At 39.1% G+C, this 24,660-nt stretch overlaps 1 protein-coding gene across 1 annotated transcript in view; it reads right to left on the bottom strand.

Moving 5' to 3' along the window:
* Window positions 1-24,660, bottom strand: part of Map3k3 (mitogen-activated protein kinase kinase kinase 3) — a 92,645-nt gene that overhangs the window by 37,087 nt on the left and 30,898 nt on the right. Inside the window, exons 4-6 of the mRNA XM_038327927.2 lie at window positions 22,174-22,273; window positions 14,280-14,393; window positions 397-517 (exon numbers count right to left, since the gene is read on the bottom strand). Of these exons, the coding sequence (XP_038183855.1) occupies window positions 397-517; window positions 14,280-14,393; window positions 22,174-22,273 (335 nt within the window). The remainder of the gene's footprint in view (window positions 1-396; window positions 518-14,279; window positions 14,394-22,173; window positions 22,274-24,660) is intronic.

Raw genomic sequence — 24,660 nt, forward strand, 5'->3', positions numbered from 1 at the left:
TCAGTTGCCTTTCCAGGAGTTTCACTGGCTGGCATCTTATATGAAGCACAGGGTTTTTCAGGAATAAGAAAGAAATCTATGTACAAAACTGAAATGTAGACCTGACTCCTAATTTGACAGGGCTCCTGTAAGCCTTCAAAAAGATGTCTGAGGAGATCACTTTTGAAGGGATGTTTAAAAGAAATTTAATCATGGCCATCACATTATTATATTCTAAGGTCCTCAAGGGTCAGGGTCTGAGACTAGTCATGTCCTCTCTTCCCCAAATAAAAGCATACCATGCTACTTTGCATAGTGATAATCAATGAATATTTGACGACTGTTGAGTAGTTGACTATTTTAAACTTGAGTACATCCAATATACTAGGACAGGGAAGAAAAGAGTGAAATACTCACTGACAGAGAGGTGCCTGCTCCTGGGCTCAGGAGCTTGGTAGATGGTATTTATATCCCCTGCAGACTGGGAAGGCTTGATCCGAACCTGCCTGGACACTCCAGAGTGGGGAGAGGAACTGGTCTGTAAGAGAGGAGGAAAAGTGTAAGCTAGATCTGTAAGTAATCAGATCTGTGAAGGATCTTTGTCTTTCCTTAGAACTCCTCACACTCTTCAAGCACCTTTTAGTACACGGACTGCCAGGCTTTTCACCAAATCCTAACCCTCAATCTTCTTGGCAAATCACTATTTCCTTGATGTATTTTTACAGCCTCAGTAATAAATAAATACTAAATTATTCTGGTGTTCAATTCAATGGATGATGATCCAGATACAGAATAATAGGCATTTGTGTATTAATCTGCCAGACGAGAAAGAGCTCTAAATACCTTCTCAGAAATTTATCAAGAGACTGAAGAGGTGACTCAGAAGTTGAGAGCACTTGCTGCTCCTATAGAACACCTAGGTTCAGCTCCCAGTACCTACATGGCAGCTCACAACTATGTAACTTCAGTTCCTTTCTGGCCTCCTCAGGGACCAGCACACATGTGCAATACATATACACAGGTAAAAAAAACATTCACACATAAAATCTTAAAAAAAGTATCTAGTGAACAGCAGGAAAGTCATCTATGTGAAGATATTTCACTGCCCTACAAAATTCTGCTACTATATATATATATACATATATATACACGTATATATATGTATATATATACGTGTATATATATATATATATGTATAATTTTTTTTTCTTATTTGAGACAAGGTTTTATTGGTGGCCCAACTGGCCTTGAACTTGTGCTCTCCCTGTCTCAGGTGCCTGGGTGATGAGATTATAAATACATACTACCAAGCCAGATGAAATATGTACTTTACAAAGCCACTCAGGGGATCATGTGAGTGTCCCAGGGCCTTGCTGCTATCAGGGCCATAACGAGTGGCCTGTACTGTCCCCACTAGAGCCATGGTAACACTCAGGCCAGAGCTGCTGCCAAGGGCTGTATCTGTGTCCATGTCCCTGCTACAGGTGGGGTCTGTGATGATGTCCATGGACTGTGTTGCCACAAAGGTCATCTGAACCATGCATGTTGAAATTCAAGGGCCATGTGGAGTTGGTCCCACCCTTCACTGGTCTTGGAATATAGCTGGCTCTGCCCCTTACTAGACACAACAGCAGGAGAGCTAGCCCCAATGGCTTAGGAGATGTAGTCCTAATGGGGTAGTCCCAGTGGCCTAGACAGAACAGCTCAGCTACAACCCAAACGTGTACATCCTAGACCTTGGTTGGCCCACCCTAACATCTACCCCATCTATGACCTGCTGGAGTACCCAAAGGAACTGGTCCTATAGAACGATAACTTCAGGATCCCCATGACTCAGGGCAACAGCAGGATATCTGAGGAGTTCCAGTGAGGGTCCAGTGACAGAGGCCTTGAACTGAACCAATAACTTATTGCAATGAACATTTTGTGGATGGGACCAATTGGACAAAAGGGTATATTGTGTGACACACCACAGCACACAGTGCCACTCAGGTGTTAGAAAGATAGAAGAATAAGGTGTTTTGTTGCTGTTTGTTTGCTTGTTTTTAATTGATTTGTGGGGATGTTCCTTTGGGGATGATGCTGCAGGGGTTAGGGGAGAATACAGTGGGACTGAGAGGTGAGTGGGATTGGGGTTCATGATGTGAAATTCTCAAAGAATCAATAAAGAATTATGTTTAAAAAAAAACCAAAATAAAACACCAGGCAGGAGGCAGAGGCAGGTGCATTTCAGTGAGTTTGAGGCCAGCCTGGTCTACAAAGCAAACTCCAGGACAGTCAGGACTGTTGCACAGAGAAACCCTGTCTCAAAAAAACAACAAAACAGAAAAACCAAAGTCACCTGGGGGGAGGGTTGAGCTGCTCAGTGAGTAAGAGCGCTCACTTTGCAAGTACGAGGGCATGAGTTTAGACTCTAGTACCTATGGAAAGAGCCAGGCATGGCTGTGTGTTCCTGTAACCCCAATATGGAAGGTGAGTAGGGTGCTGGAGGTAAGAGGGTCACTGGAGCTTGCTGGCCGCTAGCCTAGTTCCAGGTTCAGTAAAGAGACCATAACTTAGGGAAATGAGGTAGCGTGTGATAGAGTACCTGATGTCCTCCTCTGGCCTATCTGCATTTGCACATACATGTATTCATATAACACACACACACACACACACACACAGAGAGAGAGAGAGAGAGAGAGAGAGAGAGAGAGAGAGAGAGAGAGAGAGAGAGAGAACTCAATCTGCTCTTTCTTCCACAACTGTAATTACTCCCCTCACAATAAGATCTCAGCTGCTTCAAAGCACAAAACTTTACATGCAAATCATTTGGGCTCATGTTCAAATGGAAAAGGCAGTCAAGTTGGAGATTGAAGACCTCAGAAGAGGGTCAGTTGCCTTCCTGCACTCACCCTTATTTTGTGCTAGCCTACTCAAGCTGCCCAGGTGAGAAATCAAAACAATAAGTGGGGCTTTACACTGAGAAAGCTTAAAATTGAATATTGCAAAAAGTGCTATCAAGAGTAAAAATAGGAGCTACAATTTGGGCCAACGTTTTTACTTGCTTCTCTATATCTCTTCTACCTCCCAACAAGGGGGAAAAGTACCACATAAACAATCTTTATATCCTGTCCTTCAGGAAAAAGACTTCCTGCTTCTAGGGGCAAGTTCAGCTGACAAGCAGCCTTCCCTAGTCTTTCCATGCCAGACGTCATCACATGTAGGGCTGTCTTAACAAACTGTCTTGTTCTAACAGGAAGTTAGAACCAAGGGGAAGTGAATGTTCTTGCTGAAGCCTCCAATGTGCAATAGCTCTCTGCTGAGAGTCAGAAAGGAAAAAACAGCCAAAACCACACACTGGGGGGAAAGGGCAAGAAGGGGCCCAGTAGCCCTGAAGTTAGGGAAGGAGCTGCATGATGAGTGCCCAAGGCCATCTGCTTAGATGCAAAGCCTTTCATGTTGTGGAGATTGACTGAATCTTGGCAGCATGGATTTAAAATGGATCAAAGAACATATACTCTAACCTTCAGTTTTAAAAATCTATAAATGGGTGGGGGGGAGCTGGAGAGATGATTCAGCAGTTAAGAGCACTAGCTGCTCTTTCAAAGGAGCCAGGCTAGATTCCCAGCACCAGCACCCACATGACAGCTCATACTGCCTGTAACTCCTTTGACCTTCATGGGCATCAGGCACATATGCAGTGCAGGCAATACATAGAAATAAATAAAGCTGGGCTGATGAGGATGTAGTTCAGTTGGTCGGGTGCTTACCCAAAGCCCTGGGTTCAATCTCAGCACTGAGTAAAACTAGACATGGTGATATACACCTGTAATTCCAACACTTCAGAGGTAGTCAGGAGGATCAAGGAGTACAAGGTTATCCATCCTCAGCTACCTAGTGGGTTTACAATCAGCTTGGGTTAGAGATCGCCTCAAAACAAACAAATAGTATCAAGGCTGGAAAAGGCAATAATAAATAATATGGAGATTCATAGTAGAGAAACAAAATGGCCAACATTATCAGTGATGAGAACTGGAGACCAAAGATACAATATGCTGGAGTAGTGCTCTTCAGTATCATCTCTAGCGCCAGTCTATGAACTGGTAGCACACTGGTCCTCTCTCAGGTAACCAATAATGACAATAATCCTGGAAGCCCTTTACAGCAGTTTGGTAGAGTAACTTTATATCAACTGAATGTAGTAACTAAAAACTACGGGCTTACTGTTTATAAGTGTCTACTTTTTTTGTTTTGTCTTATTTTTGATTTTATGGATGGGGGTCAGATCCAAGGCTAGGAGTTTTAATTTACTAAGCAAGCATCCACCTCTGAGCTGCCTATAAACTCCAGTTTGTCTACTTTACATTTTACAATTCACTTCTTTTTTCCAGACAGGGTCTCTATTATATAGCTCTGGCTTTTCTGAAACTTACTATGTAGATCAGGCTCACTTTCAGCTACTAGCGATATTCTGTCTCCCAAGCGCTGTGATTAAAGGTATACACCACCAAGCCTAGCCCATCTTACTTTTCAAATAAATAAATAAATAAACAAATAAATGCAGTTAATAAAATATTGGAGGGTTAGGGTTAGGGTTAGGGTAGGGTTAGGGTTTAGGGTTAGGGTTAGGGTTTAGGGTTAGGGTTAGGGGGTTAGGGTTAGGGTTAGGGGTTAGGGTTAGGGTTAGAAAAAGAAATAAAAAAAATAAAATAAAATATTGGAAATTAAATGCACAAAATTAATATTTCATGTGCATGTATACATAGATGTGGATGACATAGATTAACCATGGGCATCTTTCCTACATTAGTCTCCATCTTAAAAAAATTATTTGTTTAAAAACAACTATTTATGTATTTACTATTTCTGTGTGTGCATTTGCATTGGTAAGATGGCTTATGTAAGTCAGTTCTCGCCTTCCAACATGTAGGCTTCAGGGAGCAAACTCAGGTCATGAGGGCTGCAGTCAGTACCTTTACTTTCTGAGCCATCTCACTGCCCTCTACGATTATTTCTGTTCTGCTAACAAATTTTTTATGATTTTTAAAATATTTTTTTATTGATTTTTATTGAGCTCTACATTTTTCTCTGCTCCCCTCCCTTCTCCCTTCTTTTCCCGGCCCCTTCAACCCTCTCTCAAGGTTCCCATGCTCCCAATTTACTCAGGAGATCTTGTCTTTTTCTACTTCCCATGTAGATTAGATCCATGTATGTCTCTCTTAGGGTCCTCATTGCTGTTTAGGTTCTCTGGGATTGTAAATTGTAGTCTGGTTTTCTTTGCTTTATGTTTAAAAACCACTTATGAGTGAGTACATATGATAATTGTCTTTCTGGGTCTGGGTTACCTCACTCAAAATGATGTTTTCTAGGTCCATCCATTTGCCTGCAAATTTAAGATGTTGTTTTTCTCTGCTGTGTAGTACTCTATTGTGTAAATGTACCACACTTTCTTTATCTATTCTTCAGTTGAAAGGCATTAGGTTGTTTCCAGGTTCTGCCTTGACAAACAATGCTGCTACAAACATAGATGATTATATGTCCTTGTGGTACAGTTGAGCATCCTTTGGATATATACCCAAAAGTAGTATTGCTGGGTCTTGAGGAAGGTTGTTTCCTCATTTTCTGAGAAATCACTACAGTGACATCCAAAGGGGCTGCACTAGTTTGCACTCCACCAGCAAAGCAGAAGTGTTCCCTTTACCCCACAACCTCCCCAGCATAAGTTGTCATCAGTGTTTTTGACTTTGGCTATTCTTACAGGTGTAAGATGGAATCTCAGAGTTGTTTTGATTTGCATTTCTCTGATGACTAAGGAAGTTGAACATTTAAGTGTCTTTCAGCTATTTTAGATTCCTCTGTTGAGAGTTCTCTGTTTATGTCTGTACTCCATTTTTTGATTGAATTATTTGTTCTTTTGATGACCAATTTCTTGAGTTCTTTGTATATTTTGGAGATCAGACCTCTGTCTGATGTAGGGTTGGTGAATATCTTTTCCCATTCTGTAGGCTGTAGTTTTATCTTGTTGACTACATACTTTGCTTTACAGAAGTTTTTCAGTTTCAAGAAGTCCCATTTATTAATTATTTCTCTTAGTGTCTGTGCTGCTGGGGTTATATTTAGGAAGTGGTATCCTGTGCCAATGCATTCAAGTGTACTTCCAACTTTCTCTTCTATGAGGTTGACAGTGTGGCTGGCTTTATGTTGAGGTCTTTGATCCATTTGGATTTGAGTTGCGTGCATGGTGATAGATGTGGACTTATTTTCATTCTTCTACATGCTGATATCCAGTTATGGCAGCACCATGTTAAATATGCTTTCTTTTTTCCATTCGATATTTTTTGGTTGTCAAAAATCAGGTGTTCAAAACTGTGTGGATTAATATCCAGGTCTTTGATTCAGTCCTCCAATGGTTCCTGTTTTTTTTTTTTTTTTTTTTTTTTTTTTTTTTTTTTTTTTTTTTTTTTTTTTTTTTTGCCAATACCAGGCTGTTTTCAGTACTGTAGCTCTGTAGTGGAGTTTGAAGTCAGGGATTGTGACGCCTCCAGAGATTCTTTTATTATACAGGATTGTTTTAGCTATCCTGGGTTTTTGGCTTTTCCATATGAAGTTGAGTACCATTCTTTTGAGGTCTGTGAAAAACTTTTCTGGGATTTTGCTGGGCACTGCATTGAATCTGTAGATTGCTTTCGGCAAGATTGTCATTTTTAATATGTTAATTCTACCTACCCAAGAGCATGGGAGAGCTTTCTACTTCCTGGTGTCTTCTTCAATTTCTTTCTTCAAAGATTTAAAGTTCTTGTCATACAAATCTTCCACTTATTTGGTTAGAGTTACTCTGAGATATTTTATGCTATTTGTGGCTATTGTGAAGAAGGGTGATGTTTCTCTGATTTCTTTCTCAGCCCATTTATCATCTGTGTACAGGAGGGCTACTGATTTTTTTTTTTGAGTTAATCTTGTATCCTGCTACATTACTGAAAGTGTTTATGAGTTGTAGAAGTTCCTTGGTAGAATTTTGGAGGTTGCTAATGTAAACTATCATATCATCAGTAGTGAGTATGACTTTTTCTTTTCCGATTTGTGTCCCCTTGATCTCCTTTTGATGTCTTATTGTTCTAGTTAGGACCTCAAGAACTATATTGAATAGATAGAGAGAGTGGACAACCTTGTCTTGTTCCTGATTTCAGTGGGATCGCTGCGAGGTTCTCTCCATTTAGTTTGATGTTGGCTGTTGGCTTGCTGTATATTGCCTTTATTATGTTTAGATATGTTACTGTATCCCTGCTTTCTCCAAGACCTTTATCATGAAGGAATGTTGTATTTTGTCGAAAGCCTTTTCGACATCTGATGAGATGATCATGTGGTTTTTATTTTGCAGTTTGTTTATATGGCGGAGTACTTTGACAGATTTTTGTATGCTGAACCATCCCTGCATCTCTGGGATGAAGCCGACTTGATCATGGTAGATGATGGTTCTGATGTAGTTCTTGGATTCGATTTGCCAGTATTTTATTTAGTAATTTTGCACCAATGTTTATGAGTGAGATTGGTCTGTAATTCTTTCTTAGTAATGTCTTTCTGTGGTTTGGGTATCAGGTTAATTGTAGCCTCATAAAAAGAGTTGGGAAATGTTCCTTCTGTTTCTATTGTGTGGAATAAATTGAGGAGTATTGGTATTAGTTCTTCTTTGGAAATCTTGTAGAATTTTGAGATGAAACCATCTGGTCCTGGGCTTTTTTTGGTTGGGAGACTCTTGATGACTGTTTCTATTTCTTCAGTAGTTACAGGCCTGTTTAATTTGCTTATCTGGTCTTGATTTAATTTTGGTAAGTGATATTTATTCAGAAAGTTTTTCATTTCCTTTAAAGCTCTCCAATTTTGTGGAGTACAGGTTTTCGAAATATGACCTGATGATTTTCTGGATTTCCTACATGTCTGTTGTTATGTCCCCCTTTCATTTCTGATTTTGTTAATTTGGATATTCTCTCTGTGTCTTTTGGTCAGTTTGGATAAAAGAAGGTTTGTCTATTTTGTTTATTTTCTCAAAGAACCAACTCTTGTCTCTTTGATTCTTTGTATTGTTTTCTCTGTTTCTATTTTGTTGATTTTAGCTCTCAAATTTAGTTTGATTATTTCTTGCTGTCTAGTTCTCTTGGGTGAGTTTGCTTCTTTTTGTTCTAAAGTTTCCAAATGTTCTGTTAATCACTAGTGTGTGATTTTTCCAGTTTCTTTATGTAGTTATCTAGTGCTATGAACTTTCCTCTTAACACTGCTTTCATTGTGTCCCATAAATTTGGGTATGTTGTGTGGTTATTTTTATTGAATTTTAGGAAGTCTTTCATTTCTCCCTTTATTACTTCCTTGACCCACTGGTGATTCAGGTGAGCATTGTTTAATTTCCATGTGTTTGTGAGCTTTCTGGAATTAGTATTGCTGTTGAATTCTAAGTTGTTTTAAGTCATGGTGATCTGATAAGATACATGGGGTTATTCCAATATTTTTGTATCTGTTGAGGTTTGTTATGTTACTGAGTAGGTGGTCAATTTTTGAGAAGGTTCCATGAGGTGCTAAGAAGAAGGTATATTCTTTTATGTTTGGATGGAATATTCTATAGATGTCTGTTAAGTCCATTTGAGTCATAACATCTGTTAGTTCCCTATTTCTCTGTTCATTTTTTGTCTGACTGACCTGTCCAGTGGTGAGAGTGGAGTGTTGAAGTCTCCCACTATTAGTGTGTGGGGTTTAATGTATGGTTTAAGATTTAGAAGTATTTCTTTTACATATGAGGTTGCCCCTGTATTTGGAGCATAGATGTTCATTATTGAGATTTCCTCTTGATGGATTTTTCCTGTGACTAATATGAAATGTCCTTCTTTGTCTCTTTTTATTGATTTTAGTTTGAGGTCTATTTTTGTTAGATATTAGGATAGCTACACCAGTTTGTTTCTTAGGTCCACTTGATCAGAAATTTTTTCCCCAACCCTTTACTCTAAGGCGATGTCTGTCTTTGAAGTTGAGGTGTGTTTCTTGTATGCAGCAGATTCTGTTTTCATATCCAATCTGTTAGCCTGTGTCTTTTTATAAGTGAGTTGAGTCCATTTATATTAAGGGATATTAATGAACAGTGATTGCTATCTCCTGTTATAATTTAGTTTTCGTTGTTGGTGATGTTAATTTGTGTGTTTTCCCCTTCTTTGGGATTTGTTGCTATGAGACCATTAATTGTCTGTGTTTTTGTTGGTGTAGTCAACTTCCTTGGGTTAGAGTTTTCCTTCTAGTAGTTTGTGTAGGGCTGGGTTTGTGGCTAGGTATTGGTTAAATCTGGTTTTGTCATGGAATATCTTGTTTTGTCCTTCTATGGTGATTGAAAGTTTTGTTGGGTATATTAGTCTGGGCTGGCATCTGTGGTCTCTTAATGTCTGCATAACACTTGACCATGACCTTCTGGATTTCATTGTCTCCAATGAGAAGTCAGGTGTAATTCTGATAGGTCTGCCTTTATATGTTACTTGGCCTTTTTCCTTTGTACTCTTAATATTCTTTCTTTATTCTGTATGTTTAGTGTTTTGATTATTATGTGGTGAGGGGACCTTTTTTTGGATCCAGTCTGTTTGGTGTTCTGTAAGCCTCTTGTACCTTCATAGGCATATCTTTCTTTAGGTTGGGAAAGTTTTCTTCTATGATTAAGTATATTTTCTATGCTTTTGAGTTGAACTTCTTCTCCTTCTTCTAGCCCTATTATTCTTAGGTTTGGTATTTTCATGGTGTCCCATATTTCCTGGATATTTTGTGTTAAGCTTTTGTTAGATTTAATGTTTTCTTTAACTAATGAGTCTATTTCCTCAAATATATCTTCAGCGCTTGAGATTCTGTCTTCCATCTCTTGTATTCTGCTTTAACAATTTATTTAATTAAATTTGTTTATTTAATGAAGGTGGAGTCATGTCATTTTTATTTTTATTTTTTTATTTTTAAATTTTACTTTGTGTGTATGTGTCTGAGTAAGGGTGCATACATATCATGGCATGTATGTGGAGACAACTTTTGGGAGTTAGTTCTCTTTCTACCATGTGGGTCCTCAGGATTAAAATCAGGTTATCAGGTTTAGAGGCAAAAACCTTTACTTATGAAGTAACTTGTCACCCATCTTTAATTCTTTTCTTCTTCTTCTTCTTCTTCTTCTTCTTCTTCTTCTTCTTCTTCTTCTTCTTCTTCATCATCATCATCATCATCATCATCATCATCATCATTATTATTGCTCTTTGAGACAAGTTCACACTGTTGGTGGCCCTGAACTCACAGAGATCCACTTGTCTCTGCCTCCTAAGTGCTGGGATTAAAGGTATGAACCACCACATCTGGCCTCCATTGTATTCTTAGATGTAAATCTTTGTTAATACTAAAAGTAGAAGCAGTTTGAGTTTCCCATTAGTACCCCCTAAAAAGTTAATTATGTAATTATAGTTTATCTTGTCAAGGAAATTATGCATCATTACAAATTATAATTATGAAGATTCACCAAACAACATTCAAGATAATATAAAGTAAAATCATAATTTAGAGACTTGCAGGAATAGCACCGAAAAAGTTTACATCAAGTTACATGAGTTAGAAACTTAAGAGCTATGTGCAGAAATAAACCAATAAATGTATTATGAAATAATACCAATAAATGTAAATAAATCAATAATGTATTATGATTAGGATTGTATACAATAGCCTTGTTTTTTAAAACTTTTTAAAAAAATTTATCCATGTATTTTATGTATATAAGTGCTCTGTCTTCCAGGTACACCAGAAGAAGAAATCAGATTCTGTTACAGATGGTTGCTGGGCATTGAACTCAGGACCTCTGGAAGATCAGTAAGTGATCTTAATGGTTGAGCCACCTCTCCAGCCTCCAGCTTTGCTTTTTAAAATGTAGCTTTAAAGCAGTGGTTCTCAACCTTCCTAATGCTGCGATCCTTTAAAACAGTTCCTCATGTTGTGGTGACCCCAACCATAAAATTATTTTCACTGCTACTTCACAACTGTAATGAATTGTAATATAAACATCTGTTTTGTTCCATGGTCTTATGTGATCCCTGTGAAAGGGTCATTCATGGGGGCTGGAGAGATGGTTGGAAGCTGGAGAGATGGCTCAGAGGTTAAGAGTACTGGCTGCTCTTCCAGAGGTCCTGAGTTCAATTCCCAGCAACAATATAGTGGCTCACAACCATCTATGATAAAATCTGGTGCCCTCTTCTGGTGTGCAGGCACACATGCAGGCAGAATGCTGTATACATAATAAATAAATAAATAAATAAATAAATAAATAAATAAATAAATAAATCCTTTAAAAAAGAAAGGGTCATTCAGCCTCCAAAGGGGTCAAGCCCCACAGGCTGAGAACCACTGCTTTAAATTACAGGACTTGAGACATTTATGTGGCATTTGTCCTATGCAAGACCATGTGTGTCAGAACTCAGATGGTAAGTTATCTTTTAAATAATTCTGTGCCACAACTACACCTATCATCTTATATAGGCACCCTTTAGTAACTGGAATGTGAATGTAAATAACCAGTTGTTTTCAACTTCCCAGGAGATCGGAGGAGTATTGGAATGGTTCTCAGTCAGGCAACAATTCAACTAAATTACTAATTCAGTCTCTCTTTTTTTTTTTAATATTTATTTATTTATTTATTTATTTATTTATTTATTTATTTATTATGTATACAATGTTCTGTCTGTGTGTATGCCTGCAGGTCAGAGGAGGGCACCAGACCTCATTTACAGATGGTTGTGAGCCACCATGTGGTTGCTGGGAATTGAACTCAGGACCTTTGGAAGAGCAGGCAATGCTATGCTCTTAACCACTGAGCCATCTCTCCAGCCCCCAGTCTCTCTTTTTTTAAAATCTATTTATTTATTATGTATATAGTATTCTTGGTATTCTGTCTGCATGTAGGCCTACAGGCCAGAAGAGGGAACCAGATCTCGTTACAGATGGTTGTGAGCCACTATGTGGTTGCTGGGAACTGAACTCAGGACCTTTGGAAGGGCAGGCAGTGCTCTTAACCACTGAGCCATCTCTCAAGCCCCCTAATTCAGTCTCTTTTATAAGGAAGTGGGGGTTGCTAAAAGTGATCAACATTTGCTAACAATTTGTGCTGGTAATCTTATGTCAACTTGACATAAACTAGAATTATCTGAAAGGAGGGAACCTCAATTGAAAAAAGTGTCTTCATAAGATGAAGCTGTAAGACATTTTCTTAATTAGTGGTTAATGGAAGAGAGTTCAGCCCATTGTGAGTGGTGTTATCTCTGGCTGGTAGTCCTGGATTCTGTAAGAAAGCAGGCTGAGCAAGTCATGAGGAGAAAGTCAGTAAGCAGCACCTCTCCATGGCCTCTGCATCAGCTTCTGCTTCAGGTTCCCACTTCCTTCGATGTTGGACCGTGAAATGGAAGTGTAAGCCAAATAAAACCTTTCCTCACCCTCTTGTGTTTTGGTAATGGTGTTTCACTGTAGCAACAGATACCCTAACTAAGACAGAGTTGAAAAGCACTCCTGAGGGCTGTAGAGATGGCTCAGCAGTTAAGAGAACTGGCTGCTCTTTCAGAGGTCCTAAGTTCAATTCCCAGTGTGCACATGCACACACCCACACAAAAGGGCTCACAACCATCTATAATGGGATCTGACGCCCTCTTCTGTCATGCAGGCATACATGCAAATGGAGTATTCATGTACATAAATAAACTATATTAAAAAAAAGCACTCCTTATGTATTATTAAGATGAAGGGCAGGAAAGTGTTTCAAAACAATGATACAGCTCTTATTCTTAGGGAGTTTGTAATCTTTTGTGATATAATTTACAAATATGCAATGCAAAATCAATTACTAAACAAAATGTGAACTAATATGAAAACTACATCCAACTGAAGGAGTAAGAAATAATATAAAAAGGTTACAGCAAGAATGCTGATAAACTGTAACAGGTAAAATCAAACTAGCTGCTAAAATGCCAGAAGACAGTATTCTAGGCAAGTGTTCTAACACTAAAATATATCCCCAGCTGCCTTAGGCTTCACTTAGGTCTTACCTAATAGGTTAGTAAGAAATGACAATGAGGAGGTGAGGAACTTGAAGGATAAATGAAATGGTATATATCTACTTTGGAATATTTTCCCAACATATCAGACAAACAATACATTTGGGATTAAGAAAATCTCTCTTTGCCAGTTAGTTGTCTTCAAGTGTAAGGAAAAGAAAGAGTGCCAAGAAACCTATCAGAACATGCATCTGCAATGATGGCAAACAGGTCAAGATTGTAAGCATGCTCACAAAATATATACCCCAAGGGACCATTCAGTAGAGGATATTGTGTAAGAGATAATTCCCAGACATTTGGTAAAACACTTTAAGCTGGCAAACTGCAAGAAGCCCTCCAGTCTACAGCTATTTTTTCCAGTGAAAAGAAGTAAAAGTATTTCTCATTTATGTCTCAAAGGCAAGGCATTTCTACTGAGTTGTGGGAGTCTCAAATCCTTGACAACTAGTCTGATGTAGGTGGGTCTTCTATCTGATGATTTCATTGGTTAATTAATAAAGAAACTGCTTGGCCTGATAGGTCAGAACATAGGTGGGTGGAGTAGACAGAACAGGATGCTGGGAGTGAGGCAGACGCCTCGGGCAATCGTCATGCTTCTCCTCTCTGGGCAGTCGCCATGCCTCTCCTCAGTGAGACAGTCACCATGAAGCCAGCCACGAGGTTAGACAAGACATGCTGAATCTTTCCTGGTAAGACACCACCTTGTGGTGCTACACACATTACTAAATATGGGTTAAAGTATGATGTGAGAATTAGCTAATAAGAGGCTGAAACTAATGGGCCAGGCAGTGTTTAAAAGAATACAATTTGTGTGTTGTTATTTTGCGTGTAAAGCTAGCCGTGTGGGATCCAGGCGGGATGAAAAACAGGCCTGTTTGTCTCCTCACTACACTAGTCCTCGTAGCTAACCCCTATACTACACAAATATCTCTTATTTAGATCAAAATCTAATCAAAGGACTGTGCATGTATTTTTTTTCTCTTTTATCATGAAATTTTTTTTGACCCCTCCCCCCATGCTATTAGTAAAATAATTTTTGTTGTAACTGACCCTAACAATCTGGCTCCCAGAGAAATCAAATGTAGAAGACTTGCTGGCCATTTACAGGGCTAGACTGAATGTCATACTTTTATTTTGGCAGTGGCTAAAAAACACAAAATCCTGTCAAATAAACAAGGAAAGACTGAAGGAATGTAAGCTTTGTCTTCTGTGACAGGGGTTACTTACATGGTTTCTGTCTTGGGATAACAGTAGTATCCTAAGGCTTTTCATGCTTGAGCTTCTATCCAAAATGTCAATTGCTTTATCAAGATCATCTTGGTTTTTCAACAGGATGGAGAGCTACAACAAATAGACACAGAAAAAGGAAATCAAACAAAATACAAATCTATTTTAATGCTTTAGTTTGCAAAAACAAAATACTAAAAATATATTTGGAGAAAACACTTTCTTATGAGATCCAGCTGAAATTATAAGGTTTGGTTTCTCGCAGTATGCAGTAATTCTTAAGTAGATTTACAAAGCTGTGCACCCATCAGCTCTTTTCAATCTTAAAATAGTGCTATCACTTACCCATTTATAGTCCATTCCCCTTCCAACTACCAGAGCCAGGCAGCCACCAGCCTCTCTCTCTCTCTCTCTCTCTCTCTCTCTCTCTCTCTCCCTCCCTCTCTCCCTCCCTCCCTCTCTCTCTCCCTCCATGTAGTCCATGTAGTCCTGGCTGTCTTAGAACTCACTTTATAGACCAGATTCACTAGGAACTCAGAGACATCCTTCTGTCTCTGCCTCTTTTTTTTTTTTTAAAGATTTTATTTATTTATTATGTATACAATATTCTGACTGCATGTGTGCCTGCAGGCCAGAAGAGGGCGACAGATCTCATTACGGATGGTTGTGAGCCACCATGTGGTTGCTGGGAATTGAACTCAGGTCCTCTGGAAGAACAGTCAGTGCTCTTAACTGCTGAGCCATCTCTCCAGCCCTGCCTCTGCCTCTGCCTCTTGAGTGCTGGGATTGAAGGCATGCAGCAACATGCCAGACCTGAGTGTATGTGCACCACATTCATGCAGATGCCTATGAAGATCAGAAGGGTACACTGGATCCTCTGGAACTGGAGTTACAGACAGTTGTGAGTTGCTTGATGTGGGTGAACCTGAGTTCTCTGCAAGAGCAAGTAGTCTTATCTGCTGAGTCACCTTATAGCTCCTTGATTGAATTCTTTATTTTTAAAGAATATTTATTCTTTTAATGTGTATGCATGTTTTGCCTGCATAAATGTAGGTGTGCCTAGTGTATGCCTGGTGCTTATGAAGGTCAAAAGAAAGTGCTGGATCCCCTGAAACTAGAATTATGGGTAGTTGTAAATCACCATGTGGTGCTCAGAACCAAATCTGCACTCTCCAGCTCTTCAATTCAATTTTTAAAGCTTTAGTCTTAAGCCAGAGACAATGGCATACACCTGTATGCCAGCACTCAGAAGGTTGAGATAAGAATTACAAGTTTGAAGCCAGCCTGCCTGGGCTACATAATATATAAATAAAATACATAATTATAACATACATACATACATACACACACACACACAGACACACACACACACACATATGAATTGCATGGCCACGGTATCCTCTTCAAAGGAATTGAAAACCTAAGACAGCAGTGCTTAATGTTATATAATATTAAAGTCAAAGCCAGGACTAGAACTAGAAAACACCTTCCTCTGTTCCTTGTTCATGGTAATTACTGAGAAGATATCTGAGAATACAGATAACTCCCACTTACTGTAACATGAAGAGGATAGTATGAGCACTAAAAATATATATATATATATATATTGTATGTACAAGGCGTCTGTGTTTAATGTATGTGTATGAAATATATATATATATTGTATGTACAAGGCGTCTGTGTTTAATGTATGTGTATGCACAGACTTGCGAGTTTGGGTGTGTACACATTGCATTGCATGTGTGGAGGTCAGAAGACAACCTCGGATCCCAGTGTTCACCTTCCACCTGGTTTCAAACAATCTCTGTTGATTGCCACTGCAAAAGCTAGATAGATGACCTGCTATGAGTGTCTAGGGATTCTCTTGTCTCTGACTTCAATCTCAATGTAAGAGCATTGGGACAGACATATGCTACAGTTCCTGGTTTTTGCGGTAACTCTCTGGATTTGAACTTAGGTCTTCACACTTAAGACTGCCAGTGCTTTACCCACTGAGCCTTGTGTATGCTAAAAACAAAATTTAAGCAAAAGCCCAATTAATTTACTCAGTTCCTAACTTTATAAAGAGATAAGAACTCAGCCGGGCGGTGGTGGCGCACGCCTTTAATCCCAGCACTCTGGAGGCAGAGGCAGGCAGATCTCTGAGTTCGAGGCCAGCCTGGTCTACAAGAGCTAGTTCCAGGACAGGCTCTAGAAACTACAGGGAAACCCTGTCTCGAAAAACCAAAAGATAAGAACTCTAAATCCCAAATTGGAATAAACAAATAATCAGTACTAAATTTAAAATAAAACCTCCAAACTATTCATAGGATGGGAGAATTTTTTTTTTTTTTTTTTTTTTGGTTTTTCGAGACGGGGTTTCTCTGCAGCTTTTTTAGAGCCTGTCCTGGAAGGGAGAATGTTTTATAGTTCATATCATATTGCACAAACGTTCCTCCCCGAGAAACAGAAATAATAGGACTAAGATGTAGTTCAGTTGGCAGTGTGCTTGTCTAGCATGTAAGAAAACATTACATTCAAGACCCAGCACTGCATCAAGCAAGCATAAGGGATGTACACCTATAATTCCAGCCCTTGGGAGATGGAGGCAGGAGAATCAGAAGTTTGAGGTTGGCCTGAACTCCATGATATTGGAAAGAAAAAAAAAAAAACAGAAAGACAGATGGACAGAGAAAGAGACAGAGAGTGAAAGAGAGAGTCCATTTTGGGGGTAGGATAAAGAAATCACTTTAATTTATGTGTATGCTAAAACAAAATTCAAGCAAAATTTAACAAGCATGTTAACTTCCAAAAAAGAGAAAAAAAAAAACTAAAGACAATTTTGCCCGTGTATTGGTCTAGAAGAACATAGACTATATAAGAACTTATACAATTCAACAATAAAGACTCACTTTTAAAATAAGCAAAGGAGCCGGGCGGCGGTGGCGCACGCCTTTAATCCCAGCACTCGGGAGGCAGAGGCAGGCGGATCTCTGTGAGTTCGAGACCAGCCTGGTCTACAAGAGCTAGTTCCAGGACAGGCTCCAAAGCCACAGAGAAACCCTGTCTCGAAAAACAAAAAATAAAAATAAAATAAGCAAAGGATTTAAATAGATAATTGTCCAAAGAAAATGTATGCATGGCAATAAGTACAAGAAAATATGCTCTACATCACTAGTCATTAGGTAAATGCCTATCAAAACCACAATATCACAGCATTTCACATGTACTAGAAGGGCTATCAGAAAAAGGGAATGAAATATGTTGGTGCACACTGTACCCAGAACTCAGGATAATAGCTCAGATAGAGTGCTTCCCTAGCATGCAGAGACTGGGAAAAGGGAGAAAGAGGAGGCAGGAAATAAGTTATGGTAAGGTTGGTGGAGAATTTCAGTTCTCATACATTGTTGGTAGGATTGTTTAATGGTATAGACATTATAGAAAACTTGGAAAGTTAAAAAGTTGCTGCACCTAGCAATTCTACTTCTAGCCATATGTAACAACTGAAAATACATGTTCATATAAAACCTTATACGTAAAAATAGTGAAAGCAACTGGATGCATGGATATATAAAAAGTGGTATATATAACTAGGTGATGGTGACACATGCCTTTAATCTCAGCTCCAGGAAGACAGAAGCAGGCAGATCTCTGTAAATTTGAAGCCAGTCTGGTCTAGAAAGTGAGTTCCAGGGACATCCAAGGCTACACAGAGAAACCCTATCTTGAAAAAAATCAAAAATAATAAAGTGGTATATATCCATATAACTGAATTTTTTTTTTTTTTTTTGGTTTTTCGAGACAGGGTTTCCCTGTAGTTTCTAGAGCCTGTCCTGGAACTAGCTCTTGTAGACCAGGCTGGCCTCGAATTCAGAGATCCGCCTGCCTCTGCCTCCTGAGTGCTGGGATTAAAGGCGTGCACCACCGCCGCCCGGCTCATATAACTGAATTTTTATTATTCAGCCATAAAGAGTAATAAAGTGCTGATGTATGCTACAATATGAAAACAAAGGCTTAGTGGAAGAGTAAGGCATAAAAAGCTCTATAGTATATGATTCTACATATGTGAAATATTCAGAATAAGCAAAACCAAAGATACAGAAATTAGGGGCAACTAAAATCTGGGGAGAGAAGAGACTGGGGAATGACAGATAATGGGTCTAACGTATTTCTTTAGAAGATGAAACTGCTTTGAAATTAGCTGGTGATTTCGGCTCTATAACTATGAATTTAATGCAAACCTCAATGAATCTGATATTTTAATAGGTTGAATTTTAAGATAAGTGAATTATACCTCAATAACTAGTATGACAAAAATGTATATTAAACTATAATTTCTTATTGGGGAGTCCAAAATCCTGACAAGCAGAGTTTAAAAGGAGAAAAGAAAGGAATTGAGGGTTTGTTGGTTTTGTTTTGTTGGGAGACAGGGTCTCTCTATTTAGCACTGGCTGTCCTTGAACTCCCAATGTAGATCAGGTTGTCCCTGAACTCACAGAGATCCTCCTTCTCTCTCTCTTTTTAAACAGTTTGTTCTTTTTTTATTTTTTAATGATTTATTTATCTTTATTTTATGTGCATTGGTGTGAAGGTGTCAGATCCCCTGGAACTGGATTGTCAGACAGTTGTGAGCTGCCATGTGGGTGCTGGGAATTGAACCCGGGTCCTCTGGAAGAACAATCAGTACTCTTAACCGCTGAGCCATTTCTCCAGCCCCGAGATCCTCCTTCTCTGTTCCTCAACGTTGGCTTTAAATGTATGGGCCACCATGCCTAGCAGAATTGAGGCATTTTAAATTAACAAAATACAAACTGATCATCAACTCCACATCACTGACCTAAATATAAAAGAACATGAACTAGCCAGGTGGTGGTAGTGCACGCCTTTAAACCCAGCACTCAAGAAGCAGAGGCAGGTGGATCTCTGTGAGCTTAAGACCAGACTGGTCTACAGAGTGAGTTCCAGGACAGGCTCCAAAGCTACAGAGAAACCCTGTCTCGAAAAACAAAACAACAACAACAACAACAACAAAAAAAAACACCACACACACACACACACACACACCAAAAAACAAAAACAAAAAACATGTACTAATGTAACAGTAAGAATTCTTGATATATAGCTTTATAATTAATATATAAATAAATAATAACATTTTGAGTAGTTACTTTGTTGTCAAGAATGGGGAACAAGGTATGGTGGCAGACTTGGGAGACAGAAGCAAGATTTCCAACAAGTTCAAAGCCAGCCTAATTTCTAGAGTGAATTCCACACCAGCCAGAACTTCATAAGGAAACACATCTCAAAATACGAAAGAAGGAAGGGGAAAGAGTTTGAAAAAGATCTGAAATTCCTCTATGCATGTGTATATGTGCATGCTGTGGTGGGGGTGCACCTGGACATATATGTTGAGGTAGAAGTAGAAGGCAAAATCTTCAATTGCTTTCCACCTCATTTTTCAGACATTTTCTAAGCCTCAGTGATTTCACAAGACTGGCAAGCCATTAAGCCCCAGGGATTCTCCTTCCTAGCACCTGGCCTAGGTGGGGAATCTTAACTCAGGGCCTCATACTTGGGAAGCAAGCAGTTTGACAACCAAGCCCTGACTTAAGCCCTTGATTCCTTTTGTTGCTGTTTTTAGTTTTTCAAAACAGGGTTTCTCTGTTCAGCTCTGTCTGTCCTGGAACTCACTCTGTAGATCAGGTTGGCTTTGAACTCACAGAGATCTGCCTGCCTCTACCTCCCAAGTGTGAGGATTAAAGGTGTGCGCCACCACACCTGGCTTAGTCCTTGATTCTTTTTTTTTTTTAAAGATTTAATTTATTTATTATGTATACAACATTCTGCCTCGATGTATGCCCGCACGCCAGAGGAGGGCGCCAGATCTCAGTACAGATGGTTGTGAGCCACCATGTGGTTGCTGGGAATTGAACTCAGGACCTCTGGAAGAGCAGTCAGTGCTCTTAACCTCTGAGCCATCTCTCCAGCCCCTAGTCCTTGATTCTTAATGGAATTCTTAAAGGAAAAATAACTGAAAGAGGGGGAAAAAAGGTACCAAGTCATCTACAGAATCCTTTGTTTCTACAGTGCTGATGAGCTCAGCAATGTGAACCTCAGTCTCTCATGTAATGACTCAATCTCCTTTTTATTGAGATTTATATCCTAGATGGAAAATGTCTTAAGTTTACTCAGGAGGCAGAGGCAGGTGGATCTCTCTGAGTTTGGGGCCAGCCTGGTCTACAAGAGCAAGTTCCAGGACAGGTTCCAAAACTACAGAGAAACCCTGTCTCAACCCCACCCCCCAAATAATTTGCAGCTATATTTTTTATAGTGATTTACTTACCAAATTTGCCATATTTCAAAATTTACTAAAAAAAAAAAAAAAAAATCCTAAAGATCACTGGTTGTGGTAGTACATGAAACTTTTAATGCCAATACAGGAGAAGCAAAACCAAGACTACAATTTTAAGGCCAGCATTGGCTACTTAACGAAATCTTGTCTAAAAAACCAAAACCTTCAGCACCTAAGGGAAGGTGTAGGTGCACACCTGTAATCCCAGTGCACAACAGCCAGAAACAGGAAGGTCCTAAATTCAAAGATAGCCTTGGCTTCATATTCAGACTATCTCAAAAAACAAAACCAAACCAAAAATCCTTTAATATATATATATATATATATATATATATATATATATATATATATATATATATATATGGTGCGGGAGAACTGTCTGTTTTCTGTCAATCATGTATTTTAATAAAACGCTGATTGGCCAGGCAGGAAGTATAGGCGGGTCAACCAGACAGAAGTAGAGGCAGAGCGATGAGAACAGGAGAATGCTAAAAAGGAGGAAGTCCATTCTCCTCACTCCTGCACAGACCACCAAAGAAGCAGGATGTAATCTATCTAGCTGAGAAAGGTACCGAGCCATGTGGCTAACATAGATAAGAACAATGGGTTAATATAAGCTACAAGAGCTAATAAGTAGCCTAAGCTAATGGGCCAATCAGTTTTATAACTTATGGAGATCTCTGTGTGATTTTCTTTGGGACTTGCAGGCTGTGGGGTATTGGACACGACAGAAACCCCAACAAGCCGGCCCTCATGTTATATATATACACACATCTCAGCAGCTACCAATTTAGGGGCTAAACAACTAGAGAGAAATTTTCTAATTTGCTATCAAATATAAAACTATATTTTTATAAGAGGGTTAAGGATATAGCTCAGGGGTAAAGCATGTGCATGGCAGACTCAGGTCAATTGTCACCAACATTATTCCTTTAAGATACATCAGCATAAATGCATTGCCTTTCAGACTAATAGAAACTGTGAGCCTAAACCAACTGTAGCCTTTCTTAAGAGCTAGAAAAATAAAGTAATATTCAAAAGAATTCCTAGTAGAAATTTGGAACAGGAATAAATAAAGACTGTTGGAGAAAGGAACAGAATAAATAGTTAATCAATAGATTAGATGCTAACTTTTAAAACAAGCTACATTTAGAATTAAACAATGAAGGAAGAACCTAGCCTTTATGAACGTAATAGATGATCTATCCCATAGTTCCTTATACCTTCTCAGCTCCTGCAGAAATCTCCACTTTTGTTAAGACTGTGCTGAGGAAAACAATAATAGCAAAAACCTATTACAAAATATAAACAAAGAAATCCTTGGCTCTGGTATCATGTCTTATTCCACCACAGGATAAGATGTTTCTGAATAAGGAAGATGAAAGTAGCTACATAATCTCTCATCTAGTAAATAAAAATCCCTGTTGTTGCAGTTAATAAGAGGCTCCAGAAACAGAAAACCTACAGATGATATTAAAGAAATGAAATAACAAATTTTCAGGTAAGAAGTGAAAAAATACACATGGCTGTCCCTCTTGGCCCTTCCCCGTCCATCTTTCTCACCTCATTATTCATGTAATGTAAATCAAGAGGCTGCCCGAATACTGTTGTCACCTTGTGCTCCACATCTTCATATCTCACAGGCCGGCCGAATGCTATAATTCTAAAGGAGAGAAAGAATTTGGTTAACCATATATTTAAAGATTAGAAAGTGTCTTAATTACTTTTCTATTGCTGTGAAGAGACACTAGAACCAAACAACTTACAAAAGAAAGCATTTAACTGGAGGCTTGCTTACAGTTTCAGAAAGTGAGTCCTTGACCATCATGGTGATGGGACAGGCAGGTAGGCATGGTGACGGAACAGTAGCTGAAAGCTTTTATCTCATCCACAAGCATCAGAGACTGGTCCTAGGTGGGCTTTTGAAACCTCAAAGCCCACTCCCAGTGGCACACCTCCTCCAACCCATACCTCCTAATTCTTCCTCAACAGTCCAACCAGAAATAAAACATTTAAATACATAAGTCTATGGGGTGCATTCACACTCAAATAACCACAGAAAATAATTTTGCTATCAGATTTGTCTTCTTGGACTGGGGATAACGCTAAGTGATACAGCACTTGCCCTAACAACAAAAATTTAAACTCCTGCCCAAAGTGGTGGCACATACCAGCACTTGAAACACAATAGCAAGCAGATCTCTGTAAATTAGAAGGCCTGATCTACAAAGAGAATTAGAGCCCAGCCAGGACTGAATGGTGGTGAGACCTTGTCTCAAACAAACAACCCAAAAACCAAACCAAACAAAATAAAAACAAAAAACAAAAAACAAACTTCTAATGGCAAAATAAACCATCAATGAAACTAAACAACAAAAAATGAAAAAAAATCAATAAAAGCTGGGATTGGTTTAAAAAGTTAAAGAAAATTTAGAAGGTATGGAGCTAGAGAGATGGCTCTGTAGTTAAGAGCACTACTTATTTACTCTCCCAGAAGAAGCAGGTTTGATTTCTAATAACTACTCATACAATGGCTCACGAAGGTCTATAACTTCAGTTCTAGAGGATATGACACTGTCTTCTGACCTCTATGGGCACCAAGAATACAAGTGGTATATAGACACACACACACAGGCAAAACACCCATAAAATTAAATAAAACAAAATAAAATTTAATTTAAAAAATTACAGCTAGGATCGGTGGCATATGCCTATCAGCATTTAAAAGGTTGAGGCAGCAGATGGAGAGGGATCAGCAGTTAAAAGCACTGGCTGCTCTTCCAGAGGACTCAGGTTCAGTTCTTAGCACCCTCATGGCAGCTCAAAACTATCTCCAATTCCAGGGATTTTGACATCTTCATACAGACACATGCAGGCAAAACACTAATGCACATAAAATAAAAGTAAATAAATAAATTTTAAAAAGGAGGCTGACGCAGGAGGATCTCAAGTCCTAGGCTGGCCTGGGATACACAGTTAGGTCAATGCCTGCCTGAGTTATACATTGAAATCTTGTGTCAACTCCCAGTCCCTTGAGAAAACAAAGGAAGAGAAAGAAAGAAGGAAAGAAAGAGAGAGAGAGAGAGAGAGAGAGAGAGAGGGAGAGAGGGAAGGAGGGAGGGGAGAGAATGGGGGAGGGAGGGAGGGAAGAAGGGAAAAATCAGTAAGAAAAAGACACATCTGTAACCTCAGCACTAAGGAGGCTGAGGCAGAAGCTATCCAAGAGTTCAAGACCAACTTCAGCTAAAAATAAGAACACTCTGTCTCAAAGAGAAAGAGTGGGGAGTCATGGACAGACAAAAAGCAACAACAAAAACCCAAAATACAAAAAACAAACAAACAAAACCCAGGAAGCTAAAGAGAAAGAAAGAAAATAAACAAAAACCAATAGGAAAGTAGTGTAGTGATATTTTATGTTTTAACAAGTAAAGCTTGCCTGAAGATTAGAGTGCAGAGTTAAGCCAATAGAGGCCAAGGAGTGGTGGCTAACACCTTTAATCCCAGGACTCAGGAGACAGAGCTCACACAAAGGTGATTCCTGCACTTGGCTCACACACATTTAATCCCAGCACTAGGAAGGTGGGGACAGGAGTAGTGACATGGCTGGGTGGAGAGGAATATAAGGCGGGAGGAGACAGGAGCTCAGTGCAGTCTGAGGTTTGGTGGAGACAGTTGTAGTCTGAGGATCCCCCTGTAGTCAGAGGATGAATTCTGAGGAGACAGTCTGAGGACAGGATCGTCACTTTGACCTGAGCATTGGTGGAGGTAAAAGATTTCTCTAGTGGCTGGCCACACTGCTTCTCTGATCTCTCAGCTTTCACCCACTAATATCTGACTCTGAGTTTTTATTATTAATACTTATAGAATTTGTGCTACAAAGTAGAAAGAAGTAAAAGCTAAAACAATGTACAGATTGCTATGATTAGCTAGTGCATTCTCATTATGTCCAGGTAGGGCAAGTCAGACTAGCTGTGGAGTACTCAACCACAGCCTCTATGCTTCTTGCCTTCTTCCATGCTGACAGGAAGATGGCTTTTCATATATTAACTG

The sequence above is a fragment of the Arvicola amphibius genome, chromosome 4 (genome assembly GCF_903992535.2).
Source record: "Arvicola amphibius chromosome 4, mArvAmp1.2, whole genome shotgun sequence".
In the NCBI taxonomy this organism is placed as follows: domain Eukaryota; kingdom Metazoa; phylum Chordata; class Mammalia; order Rodentia; family Cricetidae; genus Arvicola; species Arvicola amphibius.